The 27,932-nt window shown below is 35.7% G+C and overlaps 1 protein-coding gene and 1 pseudogene across 1 annotated transcript; both read right to left on the minus strand.

Annotated features, from left to right (window-relative positions):
• Positions 1 to 6,420: 6,420 nt before the first annotated feature.
• On the minus strand, positions 6,421 to 9,140 carry LOC118028686 (G-type lectin S-receptor-like serine/threonine-protein kinase LECRK2). Its single transcript, XM_035032378.2, has one exon. The coding sequence runs from the start codon at positions 9,039 to 9,041 to the stop codon at positions 6,642 to 6,644; it is 2,400 nt and encodes a 799-aa protein (XP_034888269.1). The 5' UTR covers positions 9,042 to 9,140; the 3' UTR covers positions 6,421 to 6,641.
• Positions 9,141 to 12,190: 3,050 nt separating this feature from the next.
• On the minus strand, positions 12,191 to 20,009 carry LOC140955378 (G-type lectin S-receptor-like serine/threonine-protein kinase LECRK3; annotated as a pseudogene).
• Between the last annotated feature and the right edge of the window lie 7,923 nt (positions 20,010 to 27,932).

Below are 27,932 nucleotides of genomic sequence, written 5' to 3' on the forward strand. Positions count from 1 at the left end.
CACTGCCAGCGAAGCTGACAGACCAAGAACGCACAGCCTCCTCCGCGCCAGGTAACTCTTTTCCCCCCTCACTGTTTGCGTTTTAGTTGGTTTTCCTCCTACATGCATCGTTCTACATGCAGGAGGAGGGGAGGGGGAAAATAATTCCCCCCCCGGGTCAGTTATGTTGCTGGGCAAGGCTGATTCTGGCCCAGCGTTGTTGGTTTTTTCCTTATCTGGGCCAGATGGGTTCTGGCCCAGAAATATGTTTGTGGGCCAGAATCAGCCCTGCTGTATGGGTCGGGTCTGACCCATACGAAAATAGGAAGTCTTGTTGGGCCGAGATCAGCCCAACCCTTTTTGGGTTAAGTCTGGCCCAGTAAGTTGGGTCGGGTCGGCCTGGCCCACCTAAAATTATATATTATTTATTATAATGTTTTATTTATATTATTTATATATATATATATATATATATATATAAATTTAAAAATTCTGAAAAATCCTTGAAAAAATATTGTTGATTTTCCTGCATATTTTTATCAGAATTGCTTAATATTGGTTTGTATTTTTATACCGTAAAGATACAAATCCAATATTAAAATACTCGGTTTTCGTCAAAACATTAAAAAAAAATTTAAAAATAAGAAATGTTTTGCTTTCAAAAATTCTAAAAATCCTTAAAAAATATTGTTGATTTTCCTGCATATTTTTATCAAAATGACTTAATATTGGTTTGTATTTTTATACCGTAAAGATACAAATCCAGTATTAAAATACCCGCTTTTTGTCAAGACATCAAAATATATATATATATATATATATATATATATATATATATATATATATATATATATATATATATATATATATATATAAATGTTTTTTGTTTTAATGCATACGGCCTAGTCTCTCCAAAATAAAGAAAAATCATCGCATCATATTTTCATACAACAGAAGAAATTTCGAAAAATATATGTATTAGCATGCATTTTGGCTTTAACAAGTTTGTTAGAACCACGAGAACTAGGCCAATATTTCAAAAATTCTAAAAAAATCTTTTAGTTTTCTTTTAGTATTTGGGATTACGAATTTATACGTAAAACATATTCCTAATATTAAAAATAAATTTTTTGTATAGACGTTAGAACGATTAGGATTTTACCCGATAAGATAAAGACCTCCTTACCGAGGAGGATTTTTCTCGAACCATGGATAGACCAACAACTAGAAATACGATAACACCTTAGCTTTTTATCAGACAATCAAACAATGTAGCTTACCTTAGGTAAGACGTATTTAGGGTGCTAATACCTTCCATTTACGCAATCAGTCCCCGTACCCGATCTCTGAGACCAGTTAGGGTTCCTAGTAACCAAAATACTAGGTGGCGACTCCCATTCTATTTTCTACCGATAAACGACAAGAATTTCTTGTTTCCCCATATTTTCCAAATAGATTTACATTTTAGATTTAAAGTGGGACATATCTTTTCGTCGCGACGCCGCACACATGCGACACAAGTCAAACTAAAGTACTAGGAAACCAATTTTGTTGCTTCCAGGCTACAAATTTCATTGAAGGTTTGGACACAAAGACTTTTCAAATCCAAACAGCTGCATTCAAGACGCCTTTGCCCTTACAAGGAGGCAATGGTTACATATGGTGGACCAAGTCCATGTTATTGTAGTTATTGAAATGGTAAATTTCGATGAAGAAAAGGAAGAATGTTGAACAAGAACCACATTATTATTGGTGCTTGAAACGGTGGAAGTCATTTATTCAACAGAGACTTGGGACCAGGGGCAATAAATGAATGGATCCAAAGACTTAAAAATTGCAAAATGGGCCCTTTATCAAGTCTTCACAACCAAACAAAGACTTGCATGTGATGCATGACATCTGTCCACTTTCAAGCCATCCTGAATCACTCTCTTTTACCCGATAAGATAAAGACCTCCTTACTGAGAAGGATTTTTCTTGAACCATGGAAAGACAAACAACTAGAAATACGATAACACCTTAGTTTTTTATCAGACAATCAAACAATGTAGCTTACCTTAGGTAAGACATATTTAGGGTGCTAATACCTTTCATTTACGCAATCAGTCCCCGCACCCGATCTCTGAGACGAGTTAGGGTTCCTAGTGATCAAAATATTAGGTAGCGACTCCCATTCCATTTTCTACCAATAAATGACAAGAATTTCTTGTCTCCCCATATTTTCCAAATAGATTTACATTTTAGATTTAAGGTGGGACATATATTTTCGCCGCACACGCGACACAAGTCAAACTAAAGTATTAGGAAACCAATTTTGTTGCTTCCAGGCTACAAATTTCATTGAAGGTTTGGACACAAAGACTTTTCAAATCCCAACAGCTGCATTCCAGACGTCTTTGCCCTTACAAGGAGGCAATGGTTACATATGGTGGACCAAGTCCATGTTATTGTAGTTATTGAAATGGTAAATTTCGATGAAGAAAAGGAAGAATGTTGAACAAGAACCACATTATTATTGGTGTTTGAAACGGTGGAAGTCATTTATTCAACAGAGACTTGGGACCAGGGCAATAAATGAGTGGATCCAAAGACTTAAAAATTGCAAAATGGGCCCTTTATCAAGTCTTCACAACCAAACAAAGACTTGCATGTGATGCATGACATCTGTCCGCTTTCAAGCCATCCTGAATCACTCTCTTTGACTAGAAACATTAGTAATAAAAACATATTTAGTAATAATAATTTGATGTAATAGAAATTTTATAATTATAATAATTTAATAATTTTTTATAAATTATTTTTAGTTTATGAATTTTATCTTTACTTTTAATTTATTAATTAAATATTAGATTCATTAATTAAATATTAAATATATAAAAAAAATTATTAATAATAAAATATATTATACTTAAATAAAATTAATGTTATATATAATCAACTGTTGATCAGCTATAAGTATATTAACACTAACAAATTAGTGATAGGTCTTTAATGATTATTTACAAAACTTATTAAATATTAACATATAACCACTAACCAATGAGGAATTGATTTAGTAAAAGCTTTAAAAAATCAATGGAAATCAAGTACTCAATCTTCTTTTTGTACACCAAAGTAATAACATGACCTGGCACGGCCAATTCCAAGCAGTGGCAAGGTACACCACTCTTCTCGACGAAAACGATAATGTTTATGATTTTGTATTCTTTAAAAAAAAATGGAGAGAAAAAAGGATAGTGTGTGGTGTACAAGACGAGATTCCCATCAGCTTGTAGAATGAACTTGAATCTTCCATCTGAATAATTCTTTTCCAGGTAGGGAGCAAATAGTTGAGCACCTGAATTCAGATTTTGTGTGGGCAACAGTGTGTCTGTTGGTTCATCAAAACTCTGCCACAAATTGGCACCAGCTTGGCTTGCTACCACGAAGTTTCCCGTGTCAAGCATGGCTGCATAGGCGGCTCCACTTCCACCCGATTGTGGACGGATCCATATTTGTCTGCCTGATTGATAATTTAGAACCAACTCACCATCTCTGGTAAGTTGTACTCTTGATCCCCTCTGAACTAGATCATTTCTATTAGCTGACCAGACTATGGTTCTTTCGGGTATTTTGTTGAACCATATGGCAAGTAGGTAGCCAGCATCACCAACTTGCTGGAAACCAAAAGAAAAATCCCCAGATGGTGAAGTCCAAGAAAGGTTATCACTTCCAGCAGTGAGAGGTGACCCCCCCAAAGATATGTTTCTGTAAGTCTGACCATAGGTGGAGAATGGCAGCAGCAGAAGAAGAAGGAAGCAAAAACAATATGGTAGTTGAAAATCCATGAGATGTGAAGATACTTTTCTTCAAGACAATGCAGGACTCAGGGCTCAGGTCCTCTTCTTTATTTATGAGAGTATTGCGGTTGGAAGAACAAACATAGCAGCTTCCTTTTTTACTTCCTCAGAAAGTGCTTATTGCAGCATTAATAAGTCAAACATTTGGTGAATGTAATTTTCAATTGACAAATTTTCCAATATTAATGTGTGATCGACCCATAAAAAAAGACATGTTATTAGCTGTACGCCTTCGAGCAATAGATAAATAAATGGTATGGCCACTTCAATGTAATTAATCTGAAGCCTTCTTCTTTTGACCACTTCAATGAAATCAATCCGAAGCTTGACCATATATATATATATATGTGTGTGTGTGTGTGTGTGTGTGTGTCCAGAAACTAAGTATCTACCTTTGTTTCAATTAGTTGATTAGTTCCTTTATTTAAAAAAAATACCCAAAAATTGAGTTTATTTTTAACATCTTTTATTAAACTTGATTTTTGATAACTCCTAGCATATCTCTAAGCTTGGCAAAGACATTATGTTTGAGTTAATTTGTCTGAATATTTGTGACTCGGTCTTAGATTTTGATATATTTGACTTAAACTTCTTTTAATTGTCTCTTAACTTTTAATTTCATACAATTCCATTCCTATCAAACTCAATAATCAACCCCAAAATTTAGCACCTTTTCTAATTAGGTCATTGATTATTGATTTATACAAATTAACCCTCAATTGACCATCAATTAAACTTTTAATTTTCTTTAATTTGACCATTGATTTTATCGATTTAAGTCCTTGAAGTTCCATGTCTTTTACGATTTGGTCTTTGATTTTGAGTTTCTTCAATCAAGTCTCTAATTGCCTATCAAACTTTAATATCTATGCAATTAAGCTATTAATTTGATCAAATTATCTTTTTAAAATTGCAATTCAACCCCAACACTTCAATTCTTTCCAATTAAAGCCCAAATTGAATTCAAAACCCAACATTTCTCACAATTTAAACCTTCAATAAATTGAATTAAACCCTAAAAAAATATCAATTGAGTTATTAAACAGTCAATTTTAAATGTTTCTTCTCAAATTGATTTTTTCTTGTTAATAAGTCATTTATCATTCAAAATTGAACTATTAATTTTTCAACTTTGGGTATTTTGATCTTCCTCAACTAGTCTTTGAAAATTTTCTAGATATTTTTCATGCTCTTCTTATTGATATATATTTTATTTTTCCAATGTTTTTTTTAAAATTTTTTTTAGTATGGGGTCTTAAAAATGGATAAAAAGAATGTTGATTTGACAAGTTAATTCAGGTTAATCTGAGTTGATCCAATATATTTCTATCTTAATATTTTTTAAAAAATATTATCTTGGGATTTTTTTAATCAAACCATGTTTTTAACAATAGTTAATCTCAAGTTAACTAAGTTATATCAGATCAACTCGCATATAATTTAAATTATTTTTGTAAAAAAAAAAATGTTAGATACATATACATATTTTTCTTTATATATAAAAAATTGATCTAATTTGTAGCATAGTGTGAGCTAATAATTTAGTTAACATCTTGTTGAGTAATTTGTGAAGTGAATTAAAAGTGATCATTGTTGGAATGATTCCTCCTATATATTGATTTTGAATTAGTTCATAAAAAAAAATCATTTTTTTTAAAGATTCAATTCTAAATAGTATCTTAAGGAACAAACTCATCTATCATTTAAACTAAACCTTCCAAAAAAAAAATTATTATTTAAAATTAAACTATGTGGAATAATGAATTATAAAATCCTTTTGCTTAATGCTAATAAATATATGATTTTACTTGTTACTCTTTAATATGGAAAAGAAGAAGAAATAAGTGCATGAAACTTTAATGTGCATGGTACAATTAACACACGAATCAATCCAATTTGAAAGTCACATTGCCATCGACTACGTGTCATACATAAACAAGACAACAAATGCAACGACTAGTCGTTTATATTTGTCTAAAATAGTCTTCGACGCCAAAATGAACCTTTTCTTCCTATCATTATTATAATGGACAGGTTAACTTTTGTCTGCAATTACTAAATTTCTCAAGATGTTAAACAAACCGTTCGCATAAAAAATATTAAGCCCAACTCGCACACGACCCACAGATTAGATATGTTAATTTAGATTTTTAAAATTAATTTAAAATAATATTATTTTAATCTTTTTTAATAAAAGTTAAAACGATATTTTAAAAACAGAACAAAATTAAGGTTGTGAATTGATCAGGCTGAGTTAATCTAAGTAACAACAAATAAAGTTTTTTATGAAAATCAAGCCAAGGTGGTCGTGTTTTAACTCAATTAATTAGATTAAGCTGCGTTTAATAACTACGATAAACGATCTTAATTAGGACTACATTATGATAAATAACTTGGGAGACAAACATGCTATTTACACGGGCCAAGTCTGTAAGAGCTAGACCGTTTAAGATTGAAGAACTGGCCGGTCAGTAATTATTTATTAAGGACATATTCTGAATAATAATTCTTTGATTCTACTCGTTACTCTTGAGCATGGAAAAGGAACAGAAAAAGGATGCAAGTATTTGAAGCCTTGTTGAGCATGTAGTAACACATGATGTTTTTCTTTCCAAGCTGATAAACACCCAGTCCTTGCAATCAATCTGCTACTCAATTGGACAAGTTGAAGAAATCATCATTTGACTTGAAATTTAGAGTACAACCCAGAAGATGATCTAGACGAGTCTGAAATGAGAGGAACTACAGATTATTCAATACATGGTAGATAGGTTACATTCATTGGCCTTAGTTTCTGGATATATAAACGTGTACAAAAAGGATTTAGATTGTGCTGATAAATGATGAAAGATCAGGAGGAATAGAGACTTGAACAGCTCCTTCTAGCATCTGCACAACTTTCTTCATTCCAGGTCTTAAAGATGGATCATCCTGAATGCACCAAATTGCAACCATCACAAACCTCTCCACCATTTTCATGTCTTCTGTTGCCTCTTCATCTTCTTCTACTAAAAGGCCTAACTTTCCTTCTTTAAGGCAATCACATGCCCAGTCTGCAAGAACTACCTGATGCTCTTGCAGAGCATTAATCTCAAAGTTCTTTCTACAGCATACTAGCTCCAGCAAAAGAATGCCAAAGCTGTAGGTATCTACTTTGGTGGTGACAGGCAGGTTCTTGAACCATTCAAGAGCTACATACCCTTTGGTACCCCTGATTGCTGTAGTTGTTTTAGTTTGGTCTGTCTTCAACAGCTTGGCTAGTCCGAAATCAGAAATCCTTGCCCTAAAAGATTTGTCGAGGAGGATATTTTGAGGCTTGATATCACAATGGATTATCTGGCAGCTGCATTCTTCGTGGAGGTAAAGGAGCCCTCTGGCTATATCGAAAGCAATTTGCATTCTTCGGTACCAGTTAGGCCTTGAATCTCCAAAGAGAAAATTGGCCAAAGAGCCATTGCTCATGTATTCGTAGACCAGAAGGCGATGTTCCCCTTCGTTACAGAATCCAACAAGCTGAACCAGATTCTTGTGATTTGTTCTTCCAATAACTTTCACTTCTGTATTGAATTCTTTGTCGCCCTCTCCGGCCATCTTATCTAACTTCTTCACTGCAATGAGTGGTTTGTCTTCCTCCGCTAGTACTCCTTTGTAAACAGTTCCAAAGGCACCTCTACCGAGTTCTTCCTTGAATCCTCCTGTAGCTCTTTCGAGCTCACTGTAAGTGAAATTCTGCATGTTCATGTCTGGCATGAGACGCTGTTGCGGTATGGTTTTTTGTCGCTGTCGGTTCCATCGAGAAAAGAACACATAGATCCCTAGCAGTGAGAGAACAATTAGAAAGATGGAGCTACCTAAAAGCACCGAGCCTGTTGTGATCAAATTCGATCTATCACACTTCTTTGCACTTGAACCTGCATTCGAGTTGCCTTTCCTTACTTTTATCAGGGCTTTTCCAAAAACACTTGAACCTGTAACCCCATTCGAGAGAGGGACTCTCTTCATCCAACATTGTCCAGCAGTGTTATAAATGGTAACATCACAATAACAGTCACTTAAGCAAGCCTGTCTGCACCAATCCTCGCCCACTGAAGCAAACATTTCATAATCATTAAATGGCCAGTTTGTGTTAGGCATTTCCTCGATCTCAAAGCTATCTATTTCTTGCGATGGATGGTCACAATCTTGTGAAATAAAGTCTTTCTTGCATCCCTTCCTCTCATCATTTGGATCAAAGAAAGTGTAACCAGGAGGACACTTGCAACTTGGTCTTTGGTCATCTCCTAATCTGCAATAGCTGTTGAAACCGCAAGCTCCACTGCCTTCTTGTCCCGTAATTTGCGAGCAGATATTTGATGGTATGGAGTTTGACAAAGTAGTCCAGGCCATCGCCCTGCTTCTGCTACTGGAAGCAGTCTTTGGATAAACATATTGCCTAAGAACTCCATCATAGCCCAGGGTTGCCCTCAAGTAGAGATCTTGGATTGATACTGAATTAGAGAATACCGGATTAAGTACTGTACCATTTGTAGCTACAAGGTACATATAGCCAGACTGGTTAAAGACCACCTGATAACCGCTACCTATAGAACTTGGGGTTGACCAATAAGCAAAATTTGAGGTAGTTAATGGATAGTGTGTGGTGTACAAGGTGAGATTCCCGCCAGTTTCTAGAATGAACTTGAATCTTCCATCTGAATAATTCTTTTCCAGGTAGGGAGCAATTAGTTGAGCACCTGAGTTCAGATTTTGTGTGGGCAACAGTGTGTCTGTTGGTTCGTCAAAACTCTGCCACAAATTGGCACCAGCTTGGCTTGCTACCACGAAGTTTCCCGTGTCAAGCATGGCTGCATAGGCGGCTCCACTTCCACCCGATTGTGGACGGATCCATTTTTGTCTGCCTGATTGATCATTTAGAACCAACTCACCATCTGCCGTAAGTTGTACTCTTGATCCCCCCTGAACTAGATCATTTCTATTAGCTGACCAGATTATGGTTCTTTCCGGTATTTTGTTGAACCATATGGCAAGTAGGTAGCCAGCATCACCGACTTGTTGGAATCCAAAAGCAAATTCCCCAGATGGTGAAGTCCAAGAGAGGTTATTATCAGTTGCAGCAGTGAGAGATGAGCCCAAAGATATGTTGCTGTGAGCCTGACCATTGCTAGAAAATGGCAGCAGCAGAAGAAGGAGGAAGAAAAAACAATATGGTAGTTGAAAATCCATGATGTGAAGATACTATATTTTAAGACATTGCATGATTTAGGGCACAGGTCCTCTTCTTTATTTATGCTGGTTATTGCCGTTGGAAGAAAATATGAGTCTCCAACTATCCGCGTATCAAATGAAGATGGCAATATGACTTTTTCATGCTTTCTTTATGTGGTTGTGATTTTTCCCTTCTCATAAAGAGATTTCAACTAATTTCGAATCTTTTTCATGCTTGAGAATAAACTAATGTTAAAAACCTTCCGCGTATCAAATGTTTCCAGCGTATTTGAGATTTTCGTATGGAATTGAAGTAATAAATATTTTTTAAAATATTTTTTATTTAAAAATATATTAAAATAATATGTTTTATATATTTTAAAAATTAATTTTGATATCAGCACATCAAAATAATTTGAAAATATAAAAAATATTAATTTTAAATAAAAAAATAAAAATATTAACTAATATCAAAATTTTCAGGTTATTAAATGGTCAATGTATTTATCTGCCAACCCAAAACCAAACTTTGGTTAGTTTTTAAAATAAACTAATTAAAATTAATTCAATCAGATTTAATTAACTTAATAAAAAAGCCTGCGACCTGATCAACAATATAAACTATATATATAAAAAATGAAATAAATTATCATTTGACTGGAGGAAAAAACATAGCAGCTTCCTGTTCACTTGTTCAGAAAAAGCTTATCGCAGCATTAAAGAGTCAAACATTAGGTGGTTGTAATTTTCAATGGTCAACTATTCCAATATATATTAACGCGAAGAAAGGACTTTGTGATAAGCCCATGCGAAAAAGACATGTTATTAGCTGTACGCCTTAGACCAATAGATAATGTCATTGAAATTAATCAGAAGCTTCCTTCTTTTGACCACTTCAATTATAAAAGTTTTCTTTATTGAAAATCTCTAAAATCCTAACAATTTATATATATTCTAGATTTTGTTTTGGGAAAATTCCACTAAATCTTGGAGAGGAAAACCCTTTCAAAAGGTTGCTGGTTCCAAGAAATTTTTTATATATATATTCTAGTTTTTTTTTAGAAAATTCTATTAAATTACGGAGAAAAAAATAACTGGGAAAAAGTGATTTATTATTCAATTTAATAATAATAATTATTAGTTAAGATTTTAAATTTTTATTTATATTATTCTTTAAAAATATTAGATGATATCACATGATATAATGTTTTCACTCCTAGGATTTAGGATTGTGCTACAAGTTTTTTTTTATTGAAAATATCTAAAAAGAATAATTAAAATAAACCTTTAAAGATTGATTTTCACTTTCTTTCTGAGAAATTGTATTTAACATCTTGAATTTTATACATACGTTAATAAATAACATCCTAAAAGAAAATCAAGAAAAAATATCCAATAATTATTGTTGCGATGTCGCGGTCGCACAAATTAATTACCCTAGCTTAAAACACACAAGATAGTATAGAGCAAGCAAGGGGTCGATCCCACGAGGAAGTTTGAAGTTAGATTTTTATGTTGTACGTTATGTAATTGGGGGGGATTGATTTGAAATGATTTAAACTATGGCAGAAATTAAACTAGCAAACAAAATCAATTGACACTGAAATATATCAAGAAAACAAACCTTGGTTGCAAGCACACACCACCAACGGAAATTAGAACCGATCCTTGAAACGAAACTCCAGTTTATATTATGAATTTTATCTTTTCTTAATATTGGTTAATTAACGGATCCGCCGTATAACTAGCCCTAACCAACAAACAATCACAGTGTCCGCACTAATGATTTAATCCAATGGCAGCCTTAAGATCCAGATAAATTCATTAATCTTAACAACCAAGTTGTCAATTTGTGTTGCTATGATCGAATGTTCTCCCTAAGTTTAATAACGTAGTTCCGCTACAATTATCAAGCTTAGTTGCTTCACAAGTTTATATACCACAACTCTGGTTTTGATATCAAACTTAGCAATAGATTGTTCACAATAATAACTTAGAGTCCGCTCTAGCAATTAAGATAAACAATCATAGGAAATATGCATAGGAAAACAAACATACTCATTCATAACATAAACTGAAAATAAAAGGAAGAATAAATCTCACAGTTCTTGAAATCCGAAGGTTTGTTTGTGTCCTTGCAACCAAGAAAACGAGCTTAGCCTTGCATATCTATTGAACAACTACTCCTAAAGATGAAAGAATACATAATTTCTGATTTGTAGAGAGGAGAGTTTGTGTTTCCTTCTTCTTCTTCTTCTTCTTCTTCTTCTTCTTCTTCTTTCTACTCACCCTCTATTTATACACAAATTGTAAGTAAGAAAATCAAAGTTCAAGTGTGAACATCAATAGATGGTGGTAGTGTGAAGGCGGCTGGCGGCTGGCGGCTGGTGGCTGGTGGCTGCTGGCTGCTGGTTTGAGGTTGGTGGCTGCCTTGAGGTTGGTGGCTGCCTTGAGGTTGGTGGCTGCCTTCCTTGACCTTCTAGAATATTTACTAGAGGAGCTAAATTGCTGGTGGGTTTGGATGCTTCTAGATGAAATTTGGATTCGTTTCTTCACGCAACCTGCTTGCTGGCAGAATTCAGCTGTCATCTTTGAAAAATCATATATACCTCATATGACATCGTTTTTGGCTGCAATTTGGAGCGTTTATAGATCTTTGAGTAAGGAATCCAACAAAATTGAGTTTGCATCAATTGGACTTTTGAAGCTCCAGATATTGAATTTTGAATGGGCAAAGGTCAACATTGGCAGACTGCGTGATTTGACTTTGAAGGATGTGATTTCCATGATCTTTCTCTTTTTATATTTCTTGGATTACATTTCCAGAAAGGCATGGATGTTAGCTTTTTAATGCCACTGGAATCACTTCATTTCGATCTCTGGAACTCATGCTCTGCACAAAATACCGACTGAACGTCAAATCTGCCAATTACCTCCAATTTACTCCTTTTTGCATCTTTCATCCAAAAATGCCTTCAAAACATAAAACAAAGAATATCAAGGCATTTTATATAAATAACATATGCAAAACACTAGTTAAATGCGGGTGAAACTATCGAATAATATGGTTACATCAATTATTATAAGGTTTGCCTTTATATTCATTTTAAATCTTTTATTTTACTTATTACTCGTGAACATGAAAAGAAAAAATAATAATTGAAAGCATGCGTTTTAATTAAGCCTTATTGCCCTGAAATGATAGGAACTACAGATTATTCAATACAAGGTAGATAGGTAACATTCATTAGCCTTAGTTTCTGGATATATATATGTGTACAAAAAGATTTAGATTGTGCTGATAAATGATGAAGGATCAGGAGGAACAGAGACTTGAACACCTCCTTCTAACATCTGCACAACTTTCTTCATTCCAGGTCTTAAAGATGGATCTTCCTGAATGCACCAAATTGCAACCATCACAAACCTCTCGACCCTTTTCATGTCTTCCATTGCCTCTTCATCTTCTTCTACTAAAAGGTTCAACTTTCCTTCTTTAAGGCAATCACATGCCCAGTCTGCAAGAACTATCAGATGTTCTTGCATTGCATTAATCTCAAAGTTCTCTCTGCAGCAAACTAGCTCCAGCAAGAGAATGCCAAAGCTGTAGGTATCTACTTTGGTTGTCACTGGCAGGTTCTTGTACCATTCAGGAGCTACATACCCTATCGTACCCCTGATTGCTGTTGTTGTTTTGGTTTGGTCCGTCTTCAACAGCTTGGCTAGTCCGAAATCTGAAATCCTGGCGTTAAGAGATTCGTCGAGGAGGATATTTTGAGGCTTGATATCGCAATGGATTATCTGGGAGCTGCATTCTTCATGGAGGTAAAGGAGCCCTCTGTTGGTGGGAGAAACCACTGGTGGTGGCTTTGAGACACTCAGAGGGGATAAAACACACTGTTTTATTACACAAAACCGAAGCTTACAATTACACAAAATAAAAGCTTATACACGCCCTCTCTCTCTCTTTCTCTTTCTAGTGTTCCTCTCAATTCTCTCCACACACAATAACATAAACTGAGCACTCTATTTATACACGAAACAAAATACAAAAAATTCAAACTTTCCAAATGTGAAGGCGGCTGGCGGCCGGTGGTGTGAAGGCGGCTGGCGGCTGTGGCTGGTGGCTGGTGGCTGGCGGCTGCGGCTGGTCGGTGGGTGGTTGCCTTCCTTGACTGGAACCTTCTGGATTGAGTTTAATATTCAACAAATCTCCCCTTTAAACTCAATCGAGGGATGTCATGCCAAGCATGAACTTTAATCGGATGAATGTTTCTCCCTTCAATGGCTTTGTGAAGATGTCAGCAACTTGATCATTTGTGTTGCAAGATATTAGTTGGACTTCTTCATTCTTCACATGTTCCCGGATAAAGTGATGACGTGTATCAATGTGTTTGCTCCTCTCATGATACACTGGATTCTTTGCCAATGCGATTGCTGATCGATTGTCAATGTAAATCTCCGTAGGATTTTCTTGAGGAAATCCCAAAAACTTCAGCATATTCCTTAACCATATTGAATGGCATACGGCTGAGTTGGCAGCAACATACTCAGCTTCACAGCTTGATAATGTTACAATCGATTGCTTCTTGGATGACCATGTGAAAGATGTGTCTCCCATGAAAAAGACAAACCCTGTTGTGCTTTTCCTTTCATCCAGATCTCTACCCCAATCACTATCCGAGTAGCCTACAAGATTAAAGTCTTTACTTGAGGTATAAAACATACCTTCATTCATTGTGCCTTTGATGTAGCGAAGAATTCTCTTGGCTGCATTCAAATGAGACTGGTCTGGTGTCTCCATGTATCTGCTGACGAGTCCGACTCCGTAGAGTATATCCGGTCTGGTACATGTCAAGTACCTTAAGCTTCCTACTAAGCTTTTGAAGTAAGTTGGATCAACATTTCCAACCTTACTTTTCCTCAATTCCACTCCATTCTCAACTGGAGTTGATACCGGATTGCAGCTTTCCATCTTGAACCTTTCAAGAATATCTTTGGCGTAACCGCTTTGGGATACAAAAATCCCTTCTTCCTTCTGCGTTACTTCTAAGCCAAGAAAATGTGACATTAGACCAATGTCAGTCATTTCAAACTCCTGTACCATGCTTCGTTTGAAGTCTTCAAACATGGTAGGGTTGTTGCCGGTGAATATCAAGTCATCAACATATAGGCACGCAAATAAGATGCTGCCATCTGCTCCTTTCTTCACATATATGGCGTGTTCATATGGACATTTCTCAAATCCATTATCTTGAAAATACCTGTCAATTCTAGTATTCCAAGCACGCGGAGCTTGCTTCAAACCATAGAGAGCCTTCTTCAACTTGTATACTTTGCCTTCATTTTCAGCATCAATGTATCCAAGTGGTTGTTCAACATAGATCTATTCTTCTAGGAAGCCATTCAGAAATGCTGACTTCACATCGAGTTGATAGATCTTCCATCTATGTTGTACAGCTAGTGAGATCATCAGTCTAATTGTCTCTAGCCGGGCTACTGGAGCAAATACTTCTCCATAGTCAATGCCTTCTCTCTGTTTGTAGCCTTTAGCCACTAATCTGGCTTTGTATCTTTGCACTTCTCCTTTGGCGTTCTTCTTTGTCTTGTAGACCCATTTGACACCTATTGCTTTCTTGTTTTCTGGTAGATAAGTCAGCTTCCAGGTATCATTCTTCTCAATGGCATGTATTTCTTCATCCATTGCTTCTATCCACTTCTCGTCTGTGATAGCTTCATCGAAGCTTAGTGGGTCACTATCTGCAAAGAAACAAAACAGAGTTGTATCTTCCATAACTTGAGTGGTATCGTACAACTCTTCAAGATTCCGCATCCTTCTTGGTCTTTCTGATGAGGATGCTGGTGGTGTTGATGATGATGCTCCTGGTGTGTTCCTCCTGTTGAATACAGGGAAACTGTGTGCCGGACTTTGTGGTTCAGCTGCTGGCACAATCGGTTCTTCGACAAGTACTGTTGGTACTTCTTCACCTTCAAGGATCAAATCAGTGTTGATCCATCTGACTACTTCTTGATCATCATTCCATGCCCAAGATTTATCTTCTTCAAAGATAACATCTCTACTCGTAATCACCTTCTTCGTGATGGGATTATACAGCCTGTATCCCATCCTTCTTTCACCATATCCCACAAAGATGCATTTCTCGCTCTTATCATCGAGCTTTCTCCTTCTTGCATCTGGGATCTTTGCATATGCCACACAACCAAAGACTCGTAGATGAGTAACACTTGGTTTGTGACCACTCCATGCTTCTTCTGGAGTAATACCTTGCAAACTTCTGGTTGGGCAGCGATTCAACAGATACACTGCACATGATACAGCTTCAGCCCAGTATTGCTTGGGCAGCTTCTTTGCTTTGAGCAAACTTCTGGCCATGTCAAGAATCGTGCGATTCTTCCTTTCTGCTACACCATTCAGCTGTGGTGTATAAGCTGGTGTCGTCTGATGTCTGATGCCTTGTTGTGTACAGAAGGCTTCAAAGTCATTTGCTGTATATTCTCCTCCTTGATCAGATCTCACTGTTCTGATCGTATAACCAGTTTGCTTCTCCACAATTGCTTTAAAATCTTTAAAACAATTGAATACTTCTGACTTCCTCTTCAGAAAGTATATCCACGTTTTTCTACTAAAATCATCAGTAAAAGTGAGGAAGTACCTATTTTGTCCAGTTGACATGGGCGTGATTGGGCCACACACATCTGTGTGTACTAACTCCAGTGGCCTCTTTGCTCTCCAGTTGACTTCTTTAGCAAAACTGGATCTGTGATGTTTGCTGAGGACACAACTCTCACAGACTTCATCTGGATGATCAATGTGAGGCAAACCTTTGACCATCTTCTTGCTTGCTAGCATCTTCAGACTCATGAAATTCAGATGTCCAAGCCTCAGGTGCCAAAGCCATTCTTCACTGTTGGTGATGGCGCTCAAACACCTTGCTGCATCATACTGGATGTTCAAAGGAAACATCCTATTCTTGGACATTTTCACGTAGGCCATTAATCTCCAATTGTTGTCTCTAATTGCCAGATGACAATTCTCCGAGTAAAAAGTATAGCCTCTCTCCAAAAGTTGACCTAAGCTGATTAGGTTCTGTTTTATGGCTGGGACATAATAGACATCGGCGATGTAGCTGGAATCGCCATTTTTCATCTTGACTGGGATGTTGCCTTTACCTTTGAATGGAACCTTTGTGGTATCTCCAAAAGTAACTAGACCTTGCTTGGTCTCATCTAGATTACTAAATAACTCTCGGTAGCCGCACATATGATTGCTTGCTCCAGTATCTAGATACCATATGTCCTCCTTTTTCTTATCAAGTCCTTGTTGGACAAGAAATGCAGTTTCTTCTCTGTCATCCTTCTCTACATAGTTGGCTTGCTCACGTATCTCCAACGGAGCTTTTCTTCTGCATTCAGTGCTATAGTGCCCAAATTGATTGCAACTATAACATTTGATATTCCTCTTGTCACGGTTATTGTAACCGCCTCCTCTTCCTCTGGGAGTGAATGCTTGTTGTCCTCGACCTCCTCTGGTGGTGTTTCTGCCACCTCTTCCTCTGAAGCTTGTATTCCAAGAACCTCTTCCTTGGAATCTCTGAAATCCTCCTCTGGATTGTTGACTTCCTGCTTGAGTGGTGTATCCACTTGATGAAGTCTCCCCTTGCTCATATTTGTCCTTGAGGGACAACTTTGCTTGTAAGGCATGCTCAATTGCCTTATCTCCATTTCGCTTTACGATCTTCTGCTCATGAGCTTGCAAGGAACTCATAAGCTCATCAACTGTCAACTTGTCCACATCTTTTGACTCTTCAATTGCGACAACAACAAAATCGAATTTTGGATCTAGGGATCTCAAAATTTTCTCAGTAATTCGAGCATCGATGATGGCTTCTCCATTTCTCCTCATCTGGTTGATTATCACCATAATCCTTGTGTGATAATCAGAAATAGACTCCGAGGACTTCATTTGCAATAACTCAAATTCTCCTCGCAAAGATTGAAGACGAATCTTCTTGATTCTGTCAGCACCTTTGTATTTCTGTTGGAGAGCCTCCCATATATCATGTGACGTTTCAGCGGAAGCTATTATCTCGAACGTATCTTCATCAAGACCTTGGTAGATGATGGTCTTGGCTTTGTTGTCCTTCTTTCTGTTGACTTTCAAGGCTTGCTTTTATGCTTCTTGTAAAGCATCTTCTCTTTCTTTGGACTCTGGTTCATCATAACCAATTTGTACAATATCCAAACACTCTTGTGACCCAAGGAATGCCTTCAATCTGATGCACCAACTATCATAGTTGTCTTTGGTCAGCTTCGGAATGAGTGTATGTGTACCTTCTGTAGTCATTTTCCTCTTTGAATGACTATATCACCTTTTTGGGAGCCGAATTTGGCCAAACGGACACTGTAGCTCGATCCGGAATGGTCCAAATAGTCGGGAACCGGTCTGACTTTGTTGAAATCGGGTCATAAAATGGGTGAACCGGTCAAAAAACCAATTCTGTACGGCGGGCGGTTCGCTGGGTTGAACCGGGAATATTCTGTGGAATATTCTGGGGAATATTCCTTCGGCTCGGCTGAGGCTGTAACTCGGCTCGGCTCGGCTCGAGGTACGGCTCGGCTTGTGGCTCGGCGTATACGGCTCGGCGTGGCTCAAATATGGCGCGCGTGTGGATCAGTCGTCTTCAACCTCGGGGCGCGTGGGCGATCTGGCTGAATATTCAGGAGGCGCGTGTGGGCTACCCCGGACTCCGATTTGGCTGATTTTTGCGGCAGTGAGTTCGTATTGATGAGCTCTACACTGTGGAATGATCCAAACTTGTTTTGGACAACTTTGAAAATTCGGATATACCCCAAAACTCTTCTGTTTTCCGACGAACGGGGCTCTGATACCAATTGTTGGTGGGAGAAACCACTGGTGGTGGCTTTGAGACACTCAGAGGGGATAAAACACATTGTTTTATTACACAAAACCGAAGCTTACAATTACACAAAATAAAAGCTTATACACGCCCTCTCTCTCTCTTTCTCTTTCTAGTGTTCCTCTCAATTCTCTCCACACACAATAACATAAACTGAGCACTCTATTTATACACGAAACAGAATACAAAAAATTCAAACTTTCCAAATGTTAAGGCGGCTGGCGGCCGGTGGTGTGAAGGCGGCTGGCGGCTGTGGCTGGTGGCTGGCGGCTGCGGCTGGTCGGTGGGTGGTTGCCTTCCTTGACTGGAACCTTCTGGATTGAGTTTAATATTCAACACCCTCTGGCTACACCGAAAGCAATTTGCATTCTTCGGTGCCAACTAGGCCTTGAATATCCAAATATGTAGTTGGACAAGGAGCCACTGCTCATGTACTCGTAGACCAGAAGGCGATGTTGCCCTTCGTTACAGAATCCAACAAGTTGAACCAGATTCTTGTGATTTGTTCTGCCAATAACTTTCACTTCTGTATTGAATTCGATCACTCTTCTTTGCACTTGAACCTGCAGTCCAGTTGCCTTTCCTTACTTTTATCAGGGCTTTATCAGCAACACCTGGACCTGTTACCCCATTCGAGAGAGGGCCTCTCTTCTTCCAACAATGTCCACTCTGATAAGTGGCAACCGCACAATAGCAGTCACTCAAGCAAGCTTGTCGGCACCAATCCTCGTCCACTGATGAATTAAAATATTCATAATCAGTATATGGAAAGTTTGTGTTAAGCATATCCCTGATCATAAAGTTATCTATTTCTTGCGATGGATGGTAACAATCCTGTGAAATAAAGTTTTTCTCGCATCCCTTCGTCTCATCATTTGGATCAGAGAAATTGTAACCAGGAGGACACTTGCATCTTGGTCTTTGGTCATCTCCTAATATGCAATAACTGTTGTAACCGCAAGCTCCACTGCCTAGTGTTCCCATAATTACCATGCAGATATTTGAGGGTATGAAGTTTGCCTAGTGTTCCCACCTTCTGCTACTGGAAGCTGTCTTTGGATAAACATATTGCCTAAGAACTCCATCATAGTCCTCAAGTAGAAATCTTGGATTGATACTGGATTAGAGAACACCGAATTAAGCATAGTGCCATTTTGGGCTACGAGGTACATATAGCCAGACTGGTTAAAGACCACCCTATAACCGCTTCCAATAGAATCCTGGGTAGACCAATAAGCATAATTTACTGTAGTTGTTGGATAACGTGTTGTGTCCATTAAGAGATTCCCGTCAGTTTGTAGAATGAACGTGAATCTTCCATGTGAATAATTCTTTTCCAGGTAGGGAGCAATTACTTGAGCACCTAAATTCAGATTTTGTGTGGGCAACAGTGTGTCTGTTGGTTCATCAAAACTCTGCCACAAATTGGCACCAGCTTGGCTTGCTACCACGAAGTTTCCCGTGTCAATCATGGCTGCATAGGAGGCTCCAGTTCCACCAAAAACTGGACTCCATATTTGTCTGCCTGATTGATCATTTAGAACCAACTCACCATCTCTGGTAAGTTGTACTCTTGATCCCCCCTGAACTAGATCATTTCTATTAGCTGACCAGACTATGGTTCTTTCGGGTATTTTGTTGAACCATATGGCAAGTAGGTAGCCAGCATCACGGACTTGTTGGAATCCAAAAGCAAATTCCCCAGATGGTGAAGTCCAAGGAAGGTTATCAGTTGCAGCAGTGAGAGATGAGCCCAAAGATATGTTGCTGTGAGCCTGACCATTGCTAGAAAATGGCAGCAGCAGAAGAAGAAGGAAGAAAAAACAATATGGTAGTTGAAAATCCATGATGTGAAGATACTGTTTTTTAAGACATTGCATGATTTAGGGCACAAGCCCTCTTCTCTATTTATGCTGGGTATTGCCGTTGGAATAAAATATGAGTCTCCAACTATCCGCGTACGTATCAAATGAATAAATTAATGAAGTAAAAGTAAAGCATTAGAAAATTGTGAGTCTGATCAATAGTCAAGTTTTCCAATATTAACGTGAAGAAAGGGGTGTTCAAAAAAGAGAAATTATTAGCAATAAGTCTACAAATTTAGGATTGCATGTGCTACAAATTTTCTTCATTGAAAATCTCTAAAACCCTGGTCTTTCTGAGAAAATCCAACTAGAACTTGGAGAAAGAAATGCAAAAATGAAGTGTTTTCATACTTAATATCGTTAAATAACTGGTTCCTAAAAAGTTATATATTGTGGTCCTTTTCACGAAATTCTTATAAATTTTGGAGAAACAAAAGGACTCGAGAAAAATAACTTATTTTATAGTAACATATATTAAAGAATAAATTCAATTTAAAAACTAAAGGAAATTAGCAAAAATTTAAAATAATAATTTAACTAATAAAATTTTGGTATTATATCAAATAACTAGTTTAATAAAAAAAATTTAAGATATTGATAATAATTTAAGATATAATTTATATTATTGTATAATAAATATTACTGATGATTAATAAGAAGCTTTCTTTTCTCTTTACCACTCCAATTACATAGTTTTAACTGCTTGGATCTAAGATTATGCTACAACTTTTTTTTTAATTAAAAATCTCTAAAATCCTAACAAGTTATATAAAAAATTTACCGTTATAACTAGTATTTAATTCATAGTTCGATTCCTCTGTGTTTTTTTTTTTTTTTAAAAAAAACAAGGTATAATGGATTCTTCAAGTTCATCACAATCATCAAGTAGCCATGAAGATTCTTCTTTTCTACAATTGTTGCTTGTGCTTTTCTTGTCTCATTTTTTATATTTTAAAAATCATTTAAGGTCAGAAACTTAAATCATTAGGTTGTATTAAGAATGATTACAAACTCCTGGCCGCTAAATGATTAGATGAGATTTACTTTCATAATATATTTATAAATTTTTCAAGTTGTTGTAACCCATTTTTGGGTCCTCACACAAAAATAAAAATAAATAATAATAAAATAAATAATAAATAATACTAATAATAATAAATAAATAAATAAATAGCTGAAAGAAATTAGAAAAAATAATAGGAGGTGTGAGCGCTCAGAAAATGGTCAGAAAAAATTGGTTAAGAAGGTTAAAAATACAATGATTGAAATTTTGACAGTATATTCTTGAATGATGAGAGCCTTGTTGGAAAAGAAAATTTGAATTTTGAGGAAAAAAGTCCAAATTTAGATGTTTATGGACTTAATTGGATTTTATTGAAGGTTTAATTGAATTTATAGAGGGTTTGATTGCAAGAAAAATAGATTTTTAAGTCAATTTGGGCTTTAATTGAAAGAAATTAAAGTTATAGGGTCAAATTATAATTTTTAAGAGTTGATTTGGTCAAATCAGGGGCTTAATTGCATAAATATTAAAGTTTAATGGCCAATTTAGGGACTTAATTGAGAAAATCCGAAACTAAAGACCAAATGGAAAAGACGTGTAAATATAGGGGCTGTAATTAACAAAATCAGAGGCCAAATTGAAGAAGTTGAAAGTTTATTGATCAATTGAGGGTCCTATTGCATAATCAGGGCCAAGGACTGAATTGAAAAAAGCGGCCAACTATAGGGGTGGAGATGGAAATTGGAAGGGATGCAATTGAAATGAACGTAAGATAATTAAGGACTGATTTGGAAGTTGACGTGTAGGCGCCATATTTAAATGAAACAGCGTGTTTTGTCCAAAACGACGCCGTTTCATGTTGGAAAAAAAAAGGGATAGAACGGTGTCGTTTTGAACGACACTGTTCCTCTTTCTTCTTCCCCTGGATGTGCAGTAGAGGAAGAGAAACCATTTTTTATCTTCTGCTTCTTTCATCATTATTTTCTGCGAGTCGCGTGCCCTACGAAAGACTTGAAGCCCCACGCACCTTGATGATGAGAAATCAGGGGCGCCGCGCCTTGCCAGCCACGCCCACCAACCCAACCCAGTGTTGCCCTACCCCATGCTCAACAATAAAGAGCCCCCACTTCTTTGGCCCTATAAATAGTGACTTAACGCCAACACACGGGGGGGGGGAGAACGAACCGAAGAGGGAGGAAAAAAACGAGAAAAAAAAAACAAACCGAAAAGAAAGGAACAAAATAGAGAGAGAAAGGAAGGATTAAGGCTTGAGACCGGGAGGGAAATTTTATAAAAACAAAACAAAACAAAACAAAACCAAGAGGACAAGAGGGACGATCATTGGTAAACGAAACAGAGCAAGAAAAAAACAAAAAACTAGAGGAGAGGGGAAAAGGAAGACTCTCTCTCTCCGCTACCGCTTGAAACAGCAGCGCCGCTGCTTGGAGTTGCCGTCCGTGAGCCACGACACCGCCACCGGCCTCCACCACAGCACCGCCAGCAAAGCCGACAGACCAGCAACGCACCGCCTCCTCCGCGCCAGGTAACTCTTCTTTCCCCTCACTGTTTGCGTTTTAGTTGGTTTTCCTCCTACATGCAGTGTTCTGCATGCAGGAGGAGGGGGGGGAATAATTTCCCCCCCGGATCAGTTATGTTGCTGGGTCAGGCTGATTTTGGCCCAGCATTGTTGGTTTTTTCCTTATCTGGACCAGACGGGTTCTGGCCCAGAAATATGTTTGTGGGCTAGATTGTTCTGGCCCAGCCCTGCTGTATGGGCCGAGTCTGGCCCATACAAAAATAGGAAGTCTTGTTGGGCCGAGATCAGCCCAACCCCTTTTGGGTCGAGACCAGCCCAACCCTTTTGGGGCTGAGTCCGGCCTAGTAAGTTGGGTCGGCCCAGCCCAGCCCACCTAATATTATGTATTATTTATTATAATGTTTTTATATTATCTATATATATAGATATATATCAAAAAAAAAAAATAATTTTGAAATATCCTTGAAAAAATATTGTTGATTTTCCTGCATATTTTTATCAAAATTGCTTAATATTGGTTTGTATTTTTATACCGTAAAGATAAAAATCCAGTATTAAAATATCCGGTTTTCATCAAAACATCAAAAAAAAAATTATAAATAAGAAATGTTTTGCTTTCAAAAATTCTGAAAAAATCCTTAAAAAATATTGTTGATTTTCCTGCATATTTTTATCAAAATGACTTAATATTGGTTTGTATTTTTATACCATAAAGATACAAATCCAATATTAAAATACCCGCTTTTCGTCAAGACATCAAGAAAAATTTTATATATATATATATATATATATGTTTTTTGTTTTAATGCATACAACCTAGTCTCTCCAAAATAAAGAAAAATCATCGCATCATATTTTCATACAACAAAAGAAATTTCGAAAAATATATGTATTAGCATGCATTTTAGTTTTAACAACAAGTTTGTTAGAACCACGAGAACTAGGCCAATATTTCAAAAATTCTAAAAAATCTTTTAGTTTTCTTTTAGTATTTGGGATTATGAATTTATACGTAAAACGTATTTCTAATATTAAAAATAAAGTTTTTGTATAGACGTTAGAACGGTTAGGATTTTACCCGATAAGATAAAGACCTCCTTACCGAGGAGGATTTTTCTTGAACCATGGACAAACTAACAACTAGAAATACGATAATACCTTAGTTTTTTATCAGACAATCAAATAATGTAGCTTACCTTAGATAAGGCGTATTTAGGGTGCTATTTCGGTTTTGATTAATCTTAGGGTTTTGAGAATTGTGTTTAGGGTTTATTGATGGATTAATTTGAATGTTATATGGTTGATTATTGTGGGTAATGGATTGTTAAGTTGAATTTGAGAGGCTAGATAAAAATAATGATTTTGAGTTATGGTTTTGTTTGAATGGTGAATTTGTATTAGAAATCAGGGGATAATAGTAGGTAATCTGTGAAAATTCTGGATTTGAGGTTGAAGATGATGAAAATTCAATTTGGTCCCTGAATTTGCAAAAATTACAGTTTAGTCCCCAAACTTTGGAAAATTACAAATTGATCCCTAGAGCATATTTCGAGATTCTGAACAGAATAAAATATGAATTATGTGCAGAATTAATGTATAGTTATGAAATTTTAACACCTCCAATTTGACAAAAATTACCATTTGACCCTAAAAATTTGGTAAATTTCCAAAATGGTCCTTGGAGCATAATGAGATATTCTGGAAATAATTTAGGGTTAATTATGGTCTGAATTTCAGTATATTCATTGATTTATGACAACTTTTAGTTTGGTCCTCCACTTGACAAAAATTACAATTTGACCTTAAAAAATTTGGAAAAATTCCAGAATGATCCCTAGAGCATAATTAGAGGTTCTAGATAGAAATGAGGATGAATTATGGACATAACTCCACTATATTTATGAATTTATGATATGTTTAGTTTGGTCCTCCAATTAGACGAAAATTACAATTTGGCCCTAAAATTATGATAAATTCCAGATTGGTCCCTAACTGTAATATTAGCCTTTTCAAATTGGTTTGATGAATAAATGAGGGTTATTTAGTGAATTATTATCAAGTCTTATTATTTGTTTTATTATAGTTTAGATTTCGGGAAAACCGTTAATTTTTGGGTTTTTAAGAAAATTAACTAGTTAGTTCAAAAACATATAGGGTTATGGAATACACTCTTAATTAAGTGTATTAAATAGGTTAAGTGTTCTTTCAAGTCGTTCTTGAATATGTCTCCTTTGTATTCAGATAATCCTAATATTCTACTGGCGGGACGTCAGTAGGATTTTCTTCAGTGTTTGCTTTTGATTTCTGTTTGCTTTCGAGTCAGGTGAGTGGATAATTTTTCATATGCATTAGAAATATTATAAATATTTGATTTGTTAATATGAACTAGATCATGCTTCTTGATAATATATATGTTGATTATTATTTTTATAATAAAGCATGATCAATTATTGAATCTGAATTCTTGATATGAACTGGTATATATTTTGAATTGATTTCTGAATTGATAGCTCCTCATTTGATTGATGTCATGAGTTAAGCTTCGAGATATGAATATGTTTATTTGAATATGATTATGAAGCTATGGTATGTCAGTTAGAATACCTATGCTAACAGGGTAGTGTTAGTCTTTGTGCACATTGTATCTGAACCCTAGTTGGTCGGAGGAGTCACCAACCTGTGCGAATGATCATCCCACAGTACGGAGCCTCATGCTCATTGCATTTTGATTTTCTGACGAGCTTTACCATATGATCTTCTTGTTATGGCTTTGTTGTATTACCTTGTGTGTGTATATTGAATATTATCTACTCACTGAGTTATTGAACTCACCCTCTCATTATTATTCTTTTTAGGCTTATAGCTTGATAGCAGGTTACTTTTGTTGAATCTTCCGAACCTGCTTTTTGATGTAATTTGTACCTTTTCCTTTATGTCTAGTTAGTGCTTCAAAATTATGAAATTATATTAACTCTTGTATTAAGACAATTAAATTATATTATCAAGTTAGTTTTGTTATTAGTGCTGCGTTGAACTCTAATTGAGTTATTTAAAGGATAAGATTGTATGCAAGTTTGGGTTCGTATATGTATGGAACGTTGAAAGGGAACTTTGCCTATGTGCCGGTCATGGATCCGGAAATCGGGTTGTGACACTTTTCTTGTCTCATTTTTTATATTTTAAAAATCATTTAAGGTCAGAAAATTAAATCATTAGGTTGTATTAAGAATGATTACAACTCCTGGCCACTAAATGATTAGATGAGATTTATTCTTGTCGCACTCGACATTACGGTGAGCTTAAAAATTAATCATTTTTGAAAGAACAGATTTCTGGCATCCAGTTCTTTAATGGGAAAGTGTCTTGTTTAAGGAGTCGCCACCTAGTATTACGGTCACTAGGAACCCTAACTGGTCAACAGAGATTCTATGATCCGAGACTGGTTACGTAAAAGGAAAGATATTATCACCCCTTAAACGTCCTACCTAAGGCAGGCTGCATTGCTGATCTTTGTTATTAATTGCTAAATGTTTATTAGTTTATGCTATGATAATTTGCTTATAATATTTCTGACTCTGGCGTTACTGAATATTCAACTACGAATATCTCCAACTTTGGTGTTGGTAAATATTACGTAGCTATAAAATAAATTTTATTCCCTACTCTAGCGCTAGTGAATAAATAAATAAAAATAAATTTATTTTTACACATGCACATATTTTTTATTTTTCTAGCTAAATAAAATAAAATACAACGAATAAAAATAATATAAATTTAAACAGGTATTTTTATTCCTGACTCTAGCGTCAGTGAATAAACCAATAAATTTATATTATTTTTATTCATGCATACATATTTTTATTTTATATTTTATATATTTTTGTTATTTTTTGGGCTGGGCCGGGCTGGACCCAGCCCAACATATGTTTTTGGGCTGGGCCCAGCTCAACCCACATGGGCTGGGCGAAAAAAAAAAGGCACGCGTGACTTGTTCACGCGTGCACGAACACTGGTGAAGGTAATTAAATTACCTTCACACAGTGTTCTTGTAACATTGAATTGCTTTTTTAAATGAAGATGCAAAGGGACGAAGTCATACCTGCTTCTGGAGACGATGAAGAAGGCTACGATGCTGGTGGCTACTGCTCTCGTTCAACTGCTTTCTCTTCTCTCCCCGTTGTGCCCACTGTCTTCGTTCGACTGCTTTCTCTTCTCTCCCCGTTGCGCCCACTTTCTTCCCTTTTCTTTTCTTTTTTGTTTCCCTGTTCTTGAGATGAAGAAGCTGAGTCGGTATGTCTGTTTCTTGAGATGAAACACAGACAATTGTAGGCAAGGGCGGAGCTAGGAATTTTTTCTATCCTGGGCTATAATATAAATATACATAAATTATTTTTTAAAATCAATTATTAACTTGTATATATAAATTTATCAAATTAATAATAAAGTTTCAATCCAAATACATAATACAAAATATAAATAAAATAAAGTCTAAAGTATATAAAATTGAAAATAAAAATAAAATACAATATCAAAGTTGCATCCTTCGATGTTTTGTAAAATTCATCTATGATCGAATCCGAATCAATATCTTCAACAAGCTCTCGTTCAAAGTAAATCATTATAGAATATGTTAAAAACTATTCTTTTATTTTATTGCGAAGCACAATTTTAACATGTTTTATAGCTAAAAATGCTCGCTCTGTAGTGGCAGTGCAGGCAAAGTCAAAACAAGACGAATCAACTTGTCAATCAAATGATAGTGTTGTGACTTATTTGTTTCAGCTAATCCTCGACATAATTAAGAAATGATAGACATTAGGGGTAAGCAAAAAAAACCAAAAAAACCGATTAAATCAAGAAAATATAAAAAAAAAAAATAACTGAAAAAACCGAACAATAAAAAAACTGATTAAACCGATTAAAATTTTGAAAAAATTGACTGGTTCGGTTTCGATTTTATAAGCTTAAAACCGAAAAAACTGAGCAAAACCGAAAAAATCGAGCCTACCGATTTGAATCGGTTTTTGTTCTAAAAAACCAAATCGAACCAAAATTGTTCGATTTAAACAAGTTTTGGTTCGGTTTAGGTTTTTTTCAAAAAAAGATTTTTTGGTTTGGTTACTTTTTTTATAAAAACCGAACCAAACCGAAAATGATCACTCCTAGTAGATATATTCTGAAAGCTCTTATGAGGAATCACATCAATCTGATAATGCTCTAGCTAAAATCTTAAATAATACATTTCTTGTTCATTGAAATTTTCAGGATAAAATTTCTCAGCAAGCTTGGAAATAACATCAGCTTTAAATGATTTAAAGTTGTCCTTAAGTTCTAAAGTATAGCTAGGTATAATTTATATTTTTTATTTGAATTATTTTATAGAATTGAAATTTTTTTTCAATTTCATATCCTTTTAATTTTTAAATTTATTAGATTTGATTCTTATTCTTTTAATTACTATTTATTTTATTTGAATTTTGTTTTTTGCGATTTTATCCTCCATTTTATATTGTTATGTTTTTAAACCTCGGCAAGTTTTAAAATTGATATATATATATATATTAT

Source organism: Populus alba, chromosome 3 (assembly GCF_005239225.2).
Source record: "Populus alba chromosome 3, ASM523922v2, whole genome shotgun sequence".
In the NCBI taxonomy this organism is placed as follows: Eukaryota; Viridiplantae; Streptophyta; class Magnoliopsida; order Malpighiales; family Salicaceae; genus Populus; species Populus alba.